The sequence below is a fragment of the Pelobates fuscus genome, chromosome 13 (assembly GCF_036172605.1).
Source record: "Pelobates fuscus isolate aPelFus1 chromosome 13, aPelFus1.pri, whole genome shotgun sequence".
Classification (NCBI taxonomy): Eukaryota; Metazoa; Chordata; class Amphibia; order Anura; family Pelobatidae; genus Pelobates; species Pelobates fuscus.
In genome coordinates, this window is record NC_086329.1 from 26,308,443 (window position 1) to 26,324,001 (window position 15,559).

The 15,559-nt window shown below is 41.1% G+C and overlaps 1 protein-coding gene across 1 annotated transcript in view; it reads left to right on the forward strand.

The window, feature by feature from the left end:
* GALNT16 (polypeptide N-acetylgalactosaminyltransferase 16) overlaps nt 1–3,904 on the forward strand; it is a 61,685-nt gene extending 57,781 nt beyond the window's left edge. The window contains exons 14-15 of the mRNA XM_063439170.1: nt 1,656–1,772; nt 2,881–3,904. Of these exons, the coding sequence (XP_063295240.1) occupies nt 1,656–1,772; nt 2,881–3,018 (255 nt within the window). The 3' untranslated portion in view covers nt 3,019–3,904. The remainder of the gene's footprint in view (nt 1–1,655; nt 1,773–2,880) is intronic.
* Nucleotides 3,905–15,559: the final 11,655 nt, after the last annotated feature.

A 15,559-nucleotide genomic window follows, 5' to 3' on the forward strand; every position in this document is an offset into this window, starting at 1 on the left:
ACTCCCAGGTATCCTAAATATCTGAATAACTGAATCTAGCGATCAATAAATAGACTTAAACTGGCTAAGTTCACTTACTGGCATCATTTGATTTGCCAGAGGATCATGGGAAGAGTACATTAATTTGCATGAATTATCATGTTTTAGAATTCAATAGCAATATTTGAAATAAACTTTATTACTGGAGATATTCCTTTTTTGATATGATTCCTCTGCCGAAAAAAATGTAAACCCACGAACAAGTCCTTTTGTGGGTTGATTACAAAAAAAAAAACAGAACACAGTAACATAACAGGACAGAGATATGCGAGAGTTTGCATATAGAATAGAATAATCTTTTTGGTCCTCAAGAATGACAGTCTAGTGCTACTTTATAGCAATAATATACGTGATTTATTGAGGTACATGGATCTGTAAATATGTGAATAGAACGGTCACAATCTCAGGGGAAATGTCTGGCTCAGATTTTACCTTTTAAAAGTCTTGATAAGAATAGTTGGCCAGACGTGTTTTCTTTAATTTGTGCATGTAACTCTGTCAGTGCCCAAAAGAGTGCTGAAGATTGAGTTGCTGTGCCAAGCTCTCTTTTTTATCTTTTTCGGGGTTAAATGGCATCCAGCCCGAAGATGGCATCATTAATTACACATGTGATGGAATGTCTAGCTAGCCTCCTGCCAGAAAGGAATATTTACAAAAACAAAACTAAAAGCCAACTATTTGGCTGTAGCACCGAAAAACTCTCCTGCACTCTGCTCTCCACTGATGGTGATATTCAACAAGCCATTAACAGCCTGGTTTGCTTTGCAAATGTCGAAATTTGACACCAAAAATAGCAGACTATGATGGAAACATAAACTGCGAGAAAAAAAATATTGAATGGTTTATTTACTAATCAGAGAATTTGTAGTGAATTGAAAAATAAATTGCAGCATTTGGCTAAAATAGTCTGGCTTTGATTACAGGTGAGTTGGAGCTATTAGTGCATCAATTATCAATTTATCACAATTCTGTGTTTAGTAAATAAACCTCAGTGAATAGAACTGTGTCTTTTTAAGTCGGGCAAGTAACCTGTTCAATTAGTTAGCTGTTAAATCTGGGACAATATGGCTGAATCCATGTTGTACGCAGCTTTGACAAATTAGCAATTTCGTTATTCTACTGAATTCCTTAAATGTCATCCCCAGTTCAGCAGGGCAGTGTTCCTTGGGACAGCAGAGATGGGCGTGTGTTTTTTAGGTAAACTCAGATGTTCAATGTTGACTTGCCTTTGATGTGGCAGTATCTACCAAAGCTCAGTAAGTTCAAAAGGATTGTGCAGCCCTGGTCACTTCAATGAAAACAAAAATATTAATTTGTAGTAAATATATATCTACCATGGTAAAATTTGAGATCCTTTTGATACAACATATTTTTTTTTAGGACAAAGGTAGTGAATAATAAATAGATTAGAACGTAATAAAGTATGATCCACATATTCTGTTTACTTTAGTAAGACGTCCTTTCTCTAAGATTGGAAAACCAGGAGTAAGAATATAATTAAACCAATGCAGGGATACAATTCATTCGGAATTTCGTGCACACCTGTATAACCTGGGGAATGTGACGCTCTCATTGTAACTTTCCATTTTAATTTGGATTTTATTTTTCCCTGTTAGGAGTGGGTTTTCGGTGAGGCCTTAATCCGCCAGCAGGACAAGTGTCTGTCGATCACCTCGTTTTCCACTGGAGCACTCGTTATGCTAGAGTCTTGCAACCCAAAAGATAGCAGACAGGTATTCGTGTCTCTCAATCTGTCATTTTTATTGGTAAAAAACAAAACAAAACCGGGTAATCTGTATAAACTGAACACAAACAGTAATGCCCTAATCCCATAATTTTCATATGTACGAATAATCAACTATGTCCAGTTACTAGTGATGAATGAACGTGTATTTGTAGGTTGATTGTTCTAAATCTCGATGTCCACAGATGGACCAGGATTCTGGGTTTTGTAGTTCAAACGCAGCCAGATGTTCTCAAATCTATGTGCCTCTTGAATCCTGAAGGCTCAGCCTTCCTTTCTCATGCATCATTCCCAGATGCTTCTAGTAAAATATAATTTTCAGATGTGCTTGAAATCCTACATCTGTCTTGCTCTGTGTCTGAGGTTACGGGGGGGGGGGGGGTGGGGGGGGTGGTGGTGATCATCCCTGAGCGGGCAGGTAGAAGTACGGAGACAGATCGTGTTTCTGTTTGAGAAGAATTGTCCAGAGCACAGCCTGTCAGGAATCCTATTACAGCGAAAGTGTATTTAAAAATAGGTTGACATGAGTTGAGATAAAAAGATAGTATTTCTCCCACCATTCTTATTGCAAAGAACTGCAATATTATGCCATTAAAGAGGAAGTGTGGCATTTTTTTTAGGTCAATTAATAATAATGATGATAAATAATACTAATGTAATACGAATATGCAAATTTATTTTAGTCTTCCTATAATAAAATCTAAAGATGGTTTGTTTAATGTTTAGCATAATGCACAGATGTTTTTTTTTTTGTCTATCGTATATAATGTGAACACAAAGTAACTGTAAAAAAATGATAGAATATTGCTCAATATATCCACCCATCCCTTTGCAGAGTATTTTTAAATCCACACAATACTTTACTAGTGATGTATGTGTGGCAAATCATTTACGGTAATTCAATAATAGTGTGTTTTAATGTAGTATGACAGTTTAAATACTAATGAACTATCCCTGGCACAAAACACCAAATAAAATTATTGGTTCTACAGCCAACGGATAAATAGCCATACTAGAGGTAAACGGATAATGTTATGTGTTGTCAAATTCTGTTTTAGTATGTGTTGTTTATAATTCAAAGCTCTCTTCTCTTCCAGAAATGGAAATTAAAAGGACCCTTTTTACAGCATGTGAGCAGTGGGCTTTGCCTTGACACAAACGCACCCAGAGTACTTATCAATCCTTGCCAGTCTGATCTGTCAAGCCAGCAGTGGGAGCTGCTTCAAGTGACATGAAAACCTTGAGCAGAATTTCACCTGCATGGACTTGATGTATAGGACTGAGAACTTGGGACAATTCATCAAGCTCCTTGTTTCATTCCACTCTGCGAATACAGGTCCACAGCCTGAAACTTGTCCCATAGACACTGCCAATCCCACGCGGAAGACAATTTGTCTAAAGACTGCTCATATTGGAGTAGTAGAAGCTTTGGGAATTTTCTTTGATTATCTAACTCGTTCCTTCCTACCTGGTCTTTATCTCCTGTGATGGAGGTAGAAAAAAAACCAAGATTCTGGAAGATGTGACAAATGTTCAGAAATTGTTCACTAGGACACAGAGGCTCGCCATGTTATGTGATCTTTTTCCTTTCTGTTGAACAATGCTGTGTTGCCAATTTGTTGGGAATTAATACTGGATGTTATAGGCCTCGTGTTACCTTTCCTCGGAAACGATCAACTTTCATGCTACAAGATGTAAAGTTGAAAGTGCAAAGGCCCATATAATTAACTCTACAAGTCATAGGTGGCATATACATGTACATGTGGGTGTTTTGGTCTTTGCTAACATGCAGCTGATGTGTGAATTCAGGCTCACATAACATGTAATTCAAGCTGTCCTTGAAATGATCTTTTTTGCCCGACATTTAGTTCAGCATGTTGCAGATTATGTGACATGTAGCTCGTTGATTTACAGGCTTCCTCGATGTTGCTTTTAGTGTAAAAGTTTCAATTCACACACACTCATTACTGTATATTACTTGACTTCTTGGCTTCTCTATGCTACACACTTTATGTTGGATAAAGAAGATAGTCTGTCTTTTATATAACTGCAGAATGCACTTTGCTTGAAAACCATGTGTAATAATTTATTCAGATTTTATAAACTACATGTGCAGTCCTAGTCAAGTTCATTTGAGTACATTCCAGAGTAGTACTTGTTTTTTATTTTATTTTTTCATGTGATGCTCAAAATATAATAATAATTGGTGTCTGAACATGATCAAGGTCATTCATGGAAGTTGTGGTGATGGAGGTAAGTAATTGACTTACAAAAGCCATCTAACCCTTGCTTTGTTACTGTAAATCTGTCTTCACATAATGAGTTACATTCATATCTATACATGGTTATTTACAAAGCATAGCTGAAATGGACAATGTATTTTATTTAAAATGTATAGATTGCTAGAGCACGATCTATTGTAGAATGAATTTAATGAGGGAAACAATACTAAGCCCCGTATTTGTCTCTGAATATTTGCATTTCTTGGTTCCTGTATGTGAGGGAAGTACTGTGTTTTCATGACTATCATTGAGTGTCAGAAATGCCTAAAAGCGCATATGTCAAAAATTCCAATGACAAACTATATCTGCATCATCAAGCGTACAAAGAAATAATTCTACCTGACCCAGGTAGCCATCTATGAATAGTAATAATATGACCTTTAGTAATACTGTGCCCAAGCCAGATGTTGAAGTGCCCTTGGCATGCTCAGGGCCGGATTAAGAGCACAGTGGGCCTGGTACTGACAATTATGATGGGCCTAATTACGTAATCTTATCAACCAAAAACACTAAAACAGTCATACCTCCCAAGCGTCATGTATCTGATGGAGATGGTGCTGGAGGGAAACAAACACATACTCTATGCTAATTTCTCTCTAATTTATGCTTTCATCTTTCAAGTAAATCCATAACCCCTAACAGCAGTGTCCAGTGAAGCAGGAAGTCAATGGGCGGGGTAAAAGGGTGTGCCACTGGCGCAAATCACGTGACAAGACCTGCCAAATGTGGTGAACATGCCCAAAAAGGGGGCATGTTTGTCCAAAGAATTGGAAGGTCAGTCTGGCATGAATTCATGTCAGGCTGCCTGCCAATCCTGCAGGCTGTCCAACTAAGGGCATACTATGCAGGCAGCACCTTGAGCTTGACATAAATGTGTCTAATGATGCGCTCACTCCATGCTTTCTAAGGACTGTCCCCTAGCACTCGCTGGTCCACTTGTCTCCTTACCTTCTTACTAGCAGGCAGAAGTTCCGGGTACATAGTCTGAGACAGAGACAAGGTGTATGTAGTGAGTGTAGAAGAAAGGGGACATGCCATAGTGTTAGAGAGACCAACGTCTGCATTACCTAAACTAATTTTAATGTCAGCCAGTCCACACAAGTTTTGTTCCCATACATCCCTCTTAAGCTTCCAAACTTAAAGGGACACTATAGTCACCAGAACAACTACAGCTTATTGTATTTGTTCGGGTAAGTAGAATCATTCCATTCAGGATTTTTGCAGTAAACACTGTCTTTTCAGAGAAAATAACTCAACTGGCCGCTCCTTAGATGGCTGCTAGAGGTGCTTCCTGGGTCAGTACTGCCTAGTGTGCAGCACTGCCATTCAGTGTCTCCACCCTCTGCATGCAGACACTGAACTTTCCTCATAGAGATGCATTGATTCAATTTATGAGGAGATGCTGATTGGCCAGGGCTATGTTGGACTTGTGCTGGCTCTGCCCCTGATCTGCCTAGTTGACAGTCTCAGCCAATCCTATGGGGAAGTATTGTAATTTGCTCAGACCACCACTTCTGAGCCAGCAGCTGCAGACTTGAATACAAGTAATATTTCTGTCCCTATAGTGCTCCTTTAAGCAAGAGTATGTGAAGAGTAGTTAAGGTTGCCACCTTTCTTGGAAAAAAATACCAGCCTTAATCATTTGTATAATCAATTAGTTATGCGTGACATCACATGATGTAAATCACAAGGAGTGACATCAGAGAAAATCCAGTAAAATCACCAACAAACTACTCAGTCTGATTCTGCTGTATAGATGGATTGCTCCCAGTGTCTCCCTGTCTCAGTCTCGCAAGTCACCCAGTGTTTCAGTGTCTCACAGTGTCAGTGTCCCCATGTTGCCCAGTCCCCTAGTCTCCCAGTGTCTGTGTCCCCATTTTTCCCAGTGTCCCAATGTCTGTGTGTCCCCATGTCACTAGGATACTGGGGACACAGAGACATGGGGACAGTGAGAGACCCGGGGAGCCTGGGAGACATGGGGACACAGATATTTAGAGAAACGGAGACACTCAGACACTAGGGACACAGACACTGGGAGACATGGGGACACTGAAACATTTGGGGACACTAAGACATGGGAACACAGACACTGGGAGACTAGGGGACACTGGCTGGGAGACAGACACTTGTGGACACTGGGAGACATGGGGACAGTTGTGGACATAGACATGGGGACACTGGGACATATAGGGACACTGGGAGACATGGGGACAGTTGTGGACATAGACATGGGGACACTGGGACATATAGGGACACTGAGAGACATGGGGACACCAGGCACACTGAGACACTAGGAACACAGACAGTGGGAGACATGGGGACACTGAAACATTTGGGGACACAGACACTAGGGACACTAGGGGACAATGGGAGACTAGGGGACACTGGCTGGGAGACAGACACTTGGGGACACTGGGACATATAGGGACACTAGGCACACTGAGATACATGGGACACAGACACTGAGACAATAGGGACACTGGCTGGGGGACATGGGAACATAGTGTCTCGGTGTCCCAATGTCTCCCAATGTCACTATGCCTCACAGCATCCCCATGTGTCCCAGTGTCCCCATGTTTTCCAGTGCCCTCAAGTGTCTCAGTGTCCCCAGGTCTCCCAGTGTCTGTGTCCTAGTGTCTCAGTGTCCCCTAGTGTCTCTGTGTCCCCTAGGGTCTCAGTGTCCCCATGTTTTCCAGTGTCCCCAAGTGCCTCAGTGTTCCCAGGTCTCCCAGTGTCTGTGTCCTAGTGTCCCCTAGTGTATGTGTCCCCTAGTGTCTCAGTGTCCTCATGTGTCTCAGTGTCCCCATATGTCCCTGCTGCCTTTCCCCCCATTCCTCACTTACCTGAGCTGTAGAGCTGCTGTCTGGACCACGGACCAGGGAGTAGTACAGAGAGGCAGGGATATGCTGTAACTTCCTATCCCTGCCTCTCTCCACACACAGTGACCCCTACTGGCCGGTGCTGGTATTGCAGAGTAATCTCCATTTTTTCGGAGAAAATTAACTGTATTTGTATTGCCGGTATTACTGCAATACCAGCACGGCCAGGCAGCCTCAAATACCGGCTGTGTAAAAAAAAAAAAAATTTTTTTACATTTTTTTTTAAATGGGTCTATTCCATGGGCCTGGGCCTGGAGCTGCAGCTCCATCAGCCCCTATGTTAATCCGGCCCTGGGCATGCTGATCTTTTGTATTTTTTTAAATTAGGTGTGTATGGTGCTGTGTTCTGCTTGTGTTATTTATGGGTCCTGCAGTTGCTTTGTAGCGTTGTATTTGTGCGTATATGGGCTGTTATATTGTATATGTTCATGAGTAATTTGTAGCATTGTGTATGGGGGCTGCTTGTGGAATTGTGTGTGGATATGTCACTGTGTGTGGGGGGGGGGCTACTTGGGGTATTGAATGTGAGAGGCTGCTTGTGGAATTGTGTGCATGTATGTGGATTGTCAGTGGTGTTACGTTTGTAGGTACTGTTTGTGTGTGCGCAGTTTGTATTATTTGCATGAAGGGGAACATTATTTTGCAGGTCTGTGTATATTTAGAAGGGTGGTTGGCCTTCATGGGGTCCAGAGGGCACCAGGCTGGCCAGGTACAGGTCAAGGACAGGGGCTGAGGGCTGCTCGACTCCAGTGCGGATTCACATTCACAAGTTGGGGGGGAGGAAGTGATATCTTCCTCTAAGTACTGCAATGCGTAAATTAAGGATTGCCCCTCAACACGTGCAATCGCCATTCAGTTTGCACTAGGGACCTGATAGGTCGGAGTCTGGCTCTGGCAGCCTTGAGTGCCATAGGTTGCTGACTCTTGCTTTAACTCTGCTTTTGGCAATTGTTGCATCTCTCTCAGTATTCAATGTAGACTATAAAGTCCCCTTTCCAGCAAACACATCACTGGCTGTCACAGAAAATACTAAAGTCACAGTACAAAAAACCCAAGTCTCAGAAAGTATATTCCTACAGGTAATTAGGGTGCTTAGTAGAGTTTTAGAATTTTTTTTTTTTATATATTCCAGGATTAATGTTTTCAGGAATTGTCACAATGTAATGGTGTATATCAGACGTGGTAGTCATGTTTCAAAAAGGGGTCAAAACATCATCCAGACAATTACAGGGATGTGAACTTTATAAGTGTGGTGAAGACATTCTATAAAGGGTTTTACATTATTGCACTGTGGATAACAGTCATTAGTAATTGTACTAATGGTTTAATGAATGAAAGATCAAGTGATTAGAATAATAAATTAGTGTTTTGCAATGCATGTCATCTACTAAAACATTTGATTAGCTTCATGCAGTAAGTTACTGTAGAAATTAAGTTATCAGATTAGAAGAAAAAGCTTGTATTTCAATTACAAATTGATGCAGTGCAGGGAGGAGTTGTTAAAAAACAAACAAACATTCAAACCACCATAAGCAAAATAGCCAGGTGTAGTGGTTATGGTGCCAGAAGTGTTTTGGTGTCATCCCACCATAATCTTAAAAGTTGTTTTAACATGACACTTATCTTGGTCCCGCTGTACTCTTTCTGCTTCTGGTCTACTGAAACTGACATCTGGATCTGCGTCTCGCAGAAGACTGGACGCAGCTGTAAACCACACTAAAACAGTTCAACAACTAATGCTGCGATAGTGCCACAGCACTTCTGGCACCATAACCACTGCAGTGAGCTGTAAATTAAAATTTGGTCAACAATGGTAAGCGCAACAAGTCAAGCTTCTGCCCTGGATAATCTACTTTTTAATGTTTATTAATGGTCTTGCATACAACATAACATTTTTTTATTTTTTTACCATTTGCAAGTTGTAAGGGGGCCTTCAGTGAGCGGGCAGTGAGATTAGATTTCCCTACTCTGACCCGAGCCCCAGTGAGGGAGCTTGGTGGTCTGCATCAATATTAGATGAAAGCCACCACAAAAACTCACTCACAGCCCTTGGTGCTTTTCAATGGCTCAGAGTGTTACAAATGGTGCTCTTAAAGTGGTCTGCCACAACATCATCACATATGACAAACTCAAACATAAAACAAACCTAAAAACCTCTGACTACTTTCGGTACCTGCAAGTTAGGAACTATGCCCAAACCCCAAACGTAAAAAAAGCAGCCCGTACACAGCTAACATTCTTTGAAAAGATATGTGACGCAGAAACATACCAAAGGGGCCTCATCACTAGGCTATACTCGCACCTATGCACCAACACTACAGAATGGGGGGGGCTTACGATACACCGACCAGTGGGAAACAGACCTAAGGGAGACACTGGAAGGGACAGATTGGCAAGACATATGGGAGGCTAACGGACAGACCTCGCTGTGTGTCACGATGCAAGAACAATCGTATAAAACGATGCTCAGGTGGTATACCATCCCGGTCCAGCTCTATCACATACATAAAACAACGACAGACTAATGCTGGAGACTGTGCGGACAGAAAGGCACATACAAACACGTGGTGGGACTGCCCCCGAATACAAACGCTGTGGGATAAGGTCACAGACCTCATGACGAATCTGTTCCAGAGACCCCTGACTACTACTACTACTGCCTCGGCCACTAGACGATTGGACTAGACCAGAACAAAAATTAATCCACAAAATCGCACTGGCTGCTAGAAGAGCCATAGCTCAATCCTGGCTGGAACCTGAAGTCCCATCCATCGACCTGGTCACCTTTAAAATTAAAAGACACACACCAAGACACGAAATACACAAACATAAGCAAACCGAAACACTAAACACACACAACACTCAGCGTCTTTCCCTCTTACAGTTTTCAGCTCCCTACACGAGATCCTTACTTGATCTTTATACTTACTTGCAATATAAACTGCTTCAAGTGACTACTCAATTTATGCTTTATTGTGGTCACCTCCAAAGGTGCACCCATATTGGATGGGTGGGGTGCTCAGCCTAATAGGAATCTGGTCTGGATTCCAAATCTACACAGAAAAAAATGGGAATTGGGGGCACACCAAGAACATGCATTACCAAGCAGTGGTGCTGCCGTAAAGACCAACACAAATACAAAATATAGATTAAGGAACAGCGCACACACAAACAAAAATACAGCTTTACATTCAACAAGGCTACTTAAATCCCCTATCCTAGCAAACAAATATGGGGATTCAGTTCCACCATATGGACACATTGGGTTAGGCCCACCACTACGTCACAGTACCCCAATATCGGTGGGCCCTACACCAATTTTAACATTGGGTAATTTACACGCTAACTTGCAATACTTCCATGCCGTATAAACTGCTTTAACCCCTTAAGGACACATGACATGTCTGACACGTCATAATTCCCTTTTATTCCAGAAGTTTGGTCCTTAAGGGGTTAAAGGACTCCTCAATGTAAGCTTTCCTGTGGTCACCTCCAAATTTGTGTAATGGGTGGAGCGCTCAGCCCAAGAGGCTTATGATCTGCATTCCAAATCTACACAGGGAAAAAAAAAAATGGGATTTGGGGACACACCACAGAATTATTATTTTTTTTCTGTGTAGATTTGGATTCCAGACCAGATTCCTATTAGGCTGAGCACCCCACCCAACCTTCTTTTTAACAATACAACACCCTGAAACTGGTGAGAGAGCTCTGCTTAAAGGCCATCAGATTTTGAGCTTATGGTGGACCATGTGTGTCTAAGTCCTCATAGTTATAAATGGTTCAATGCACTTTCAAGATTACACAAATCATTTACTGCATTGTACACTCCAGTTTTGTCTGACCTTGCCTCGGTGGAGATTTTTTTTCTCTAGCTTCTACCAATCTATAGTTATCTGAAATGTGTGATGGTCTGCATAGACCATCTAGAGCTGGGTAGACTTATCCAAAGCTTTCTCTACTAGAAGATACATTTCTACCACCATGAACCATATTTGGTATGAACAGCTGGGAAGAAGACATGAATGTCCATTTATTGTTTGAAGGGATAATGATCAAGGAGGTCTCTGTATGGGAATATTTCGAGAGATAACTGAATGGTACAATCTTTAGCAGTGAAGCAACACATGAAAAAGATGCTTAGGGATATACTGGTGATAATACAACAAAAGGGAAACAGGGGATCCATGATTAAACAGAACACAGTCTAATTTTAAAAGGACAGGATGATACAGGTACAGGAACATAACAGACCTCTGGATGCATTGAATAGACAATGGTGATTAATTTAGATATTGCATGGACATTGCACTTACACCACTGGAACCCAGGTTACACAATATCTCTAGGTGGTGATGTAGCCAGCGCAAGGCAATGTTAACCACAAGGTGGCAACATTGAGCAAAGTTCCAGACACAACAAAGAATACATGTTCTAATCACCGCACAGGCAGATTAACACAGTGTGCCATATACAATAATATGTGATGTACTGAATTATTACTCCACATCCAACGATACATGATAATACTGAACAGAGCACTGGAACACACAGTAACATTTGCAATCCTCATGCCCATATAGCGCAATAATGCTATCCAAGTGGCCATACCATAAGAAAACTATTAATATTACGAATATTTTTGGCATTTATACAGCGCCAACTTATTCCGCAGCACTTTACAACATTATAAAAGGGGGAATTGTAATAACAAATGAGACAAGCACAAAATGCTAGCAGAATGCTTGGTTGTATAGGGAGAGGTATTAGCAGTAGAAAGAGGGAAGTGCTCATGCCATTGTACAGAACACTGAGGAGACCTCACTTGGAGTATTGTACACAGTACTGGAGACCATATCTTCAGAAGGATATTGATACTTTAGAGAGAGTTCAGGGAAGGGCTACTAAACTGGTTCATGGATTGCAGGATAAAACTTACCAGGAAAGGTTAAAGGATCTTAACATGTATAGCTTGGAGGAAATACAAGACAGGGGGGATATGATAGAAACATTTAAATACAGAAAGGGAATCAACACAGTAAAGGAGGAGACTATATTTAAAAGAAGAAAAAACTACCACAACAAGAGGACATAGTCTTAAATTAGAGGGACAAAGGTTTAAAAATAATATCAGGAAGTATTACTTTACTGAGAGGGTAGTGGATGCATGGAATAGCGTTCCAGCTGAAGTGGTAGAGGTTTATACAGTGAGGGAGTTTAAGCATGCGTGAGATAGGCATAAGGCCAGGGACTAATGAAAGTATTTAGAAAATTGGGCAGACTAGATGGGCCGAATGGTTCTTATCTGCCGTCACATTCTATGTTTCTCTGACAAAATGTTACAGGAACAGGTAGATGAGGACCCTATTCAAACGAACTTACAGTAGAAAGTACTTACTGTGAAGTATCCTTATTATCGGTAGTACAAGCTACAAATTCGTGAGACCTTACAATCAGAAGCCATGAAATATATTAAACATAGCCTTTTAGCACCTCCCTACATTGGGACCTTTGGAGTTAACCGTCGCATGTTAAATCGGAGCAGGACACACACCTGGAAGAAGTATAGGCTAAATATTTCACATGTAAAAGGAAGACACAAGGATTAGAACATCAGTAGTGTTCTATGATACAGGCTGTATTCCCAAAGATTCCATAACTAGCATTGGGATAACAAAATCTGAAACATTCCATACAACCATTGTTGTCAAATATTGTTATATACCTAGATGTGTTCATGACACTTTTTACTAAGACCTCTTTATTGCCCTTTAATCAATGATCTGTCATAGCCAATTACATATAGCTACACATACGGATACATTTAGATGCATATATTTTTGGGATATAACATGAACATTAAGGAACCAAAAAGAGAAAGGGTAAACTAAACCCTCCTCCCCCCAAAAAAAGAAACCCCAAATGAAAAAAATAGATCCACAATAATTTATCCAATCTTAAAAGACTGCCATATTACTACTACTGATCATTTACGGTTAATGTTGGTTTGTAAGCAACACTACAGGTACCATTAACGCTTTGTCTCATTGAAGCGTTTATGGTGCCTGAAGTCTGCTCATAGTTAAGATGTTTACACTTGGTCATAACGATACCAACTCATACCGACAATGGGCAGTCGTGATTGGCTGATAGCAGGCAGCTGACCACTGCCACCTCTATCTGCTCGGGATCACGAGGACGCATCAGCCTAAGCACCAATAAGAAGATGAGCTGTGGGCACCTGTGGACCCTTGTTCAAAACAGCTTAATACTAAAGAGTGAGAGTGCCAGGGAACGCCAGCCACCATAACCACTTCAATCAGATTAAGTAGCTATGGTGCCTACGATGCTGAAAAAAAGGAGTATTGCCTAGGAGTCCCCTTTAAATATAACAAAACCTTCTCTGCGGTGATTATAGTGAAGTTGATGGGGGGGTTATTTGTATAAATCTTTCAATATATTGTCCAGTATCTCTCTTCATGCCCTCTGTATAGGACTCATCACTATCTGCAGGTTGTAGTTCTGTTAACATGAGAATCGGAGGCAATTTTCACAAGGTCACTCGAATAGCTGCAGCTGTCGCATAAAACAAATTTGCTTTACTTTTTCTGTTGACAGTTGCTTTGGGCAATAATTCCATGGAAACTAATGGAAAAGCCGCCGTCCCTACACAGAGAAATCCTCTCTCATTGCCAACTCACGTTAACCGTTTCAAGCGAAAATACATCAACATTCCAACAAGAGGAGTTATTGTCTTCCCTTCCACTTGGTAAAAGACCGGGGGTTTCTGGAGATAAACCCAACACCCCTGGTTATTAGGGAGTAACATTGGTTCCCAGTTATATTGTATGAGATTATATATATATATTTTTTAACCCTGACACAGCCCAGCTTATCCCCAGTTTTGGCTTTTTTTTTTTTCATTCCTCATGTTTCCAGCTGGCCATGTTTGTTTATTTATTTGGGATTTAGAAACCTAAAATTCAAATTAAATACAAAATGTTTGGTAGACTTGTGCACAAATCCTTTTCACCTGCAATGAATGAAAAAAGTCCTGTAAGGCTACGCCTGAATGAATCGACCCATCACGTAAATCCTGGACAGACCAATTAGTGCGGGTGTAGATTAACAGGAATTTGATTAGATTGAGGCAGGTGAAAAGGATTTGCGCATATGTCTAATATTTGGGGGTGAGGGAATTATTACCCAGTTTTATTTTAGCATAGGGGCATGTTGAATTTTTCTCGTCCTAATTGGAATTGAATATCGCAGTTTTTGTATATGTTTAACAGCATAGATCCATTGTGTTACTAAATAAGAGGATTTAGCCCGGTTTCGAGGGCTAGTAATATATAGCAGTATCCACCCACTCATACATTCTGCTCAGTGTTTCTCAATTTAACAGTGTCCCAGGGTATTCACATATCTATACCAGAAACTGAAATATAGAACTGATGATATTAACATGTGCACTCACAAGGAAGTGTGTTAGCATAATGACTATTATATACAGGATAAATCACAAATAAATTATTAATGATATGGAACCAAGATCAGGAGGAGTGATGTGTTGAAGCGGATAGGATAGAGTCAGAATGTCAGGGGAGTAGGCTAAATTTATCAAACCAGGAGTCAGGTAATCAGTGGTTAGAGAATCACAAAATGCAGGATATAAGAAGAGCACAGGAAGGGTCCAAAGGAGCTGGAGAGGACAAGACTCTGGCAAGGTCTAATACACCGTATAGAAGGGCATACCATCCCGGGGGCACTTTCTTTGGGACTATGTGACCTGCAGGAGGTGAGCACACTGAACAGAGCTCCCTCTCCTGCTGGTCACTGCATGTAGTGTGGCCAAGTGGACTTGAGGTAGAGGATCTTCTGTATTCCTCTACCCGGTCTGAGAGAACGTGCTCACTGAGAGCAACAAACACAAAGGGACAATGACACACAAAACACAAAGAGGGAGTGGGACACACAGAGGGGCTGGGTGTCATGATGCATGTCCTTGAGGCACCATGCAATCACAGAAATTATATTTCTTCTGTGTTCTGATGAACACTCACCCATCCCTAGCTTCCTGGTGCCTCATTCTGACATCATATAATACATGGAACTCTTCAATTGGTCACTTTTTGATGATGTATACATACATGTGACATCATGGCCTTCTGTAACCAATCACAATCTAGTATATGGTATATAAATTTCTTGGTTGTCCTATTTTCCTTGCTCTGTCATGGTTCTTGTTAACCGAGTGTGTTTTTATACTGTGTATTGGATTTACTGGTTTCTGAGCTTGGTCTGATGATAAATTATGTGTATCTATGTTATTCCAGACCTTTACCTTACTGTCTGTGGGCTGGGCAAGAAAAAAAAAGTTGTCAAATTGTTTATTTTCTTGTGGGGGTGCAAGTAACTGATCTTGACTAGCGTGCAGAATAGTTTAGCACAGGTCCTGGTCCAATCTACAGTTTGAAGAAACTGTATGCAGAGGACTCCGGCCAGATCTAATACACCATAGCCGAGGACTGAGAATGATAGGATTATACACTGATCAGCCACAACAATAAAACCACACCTTCCTGATATTGTGTAGGTTTCTCTTGTGCTGGCAA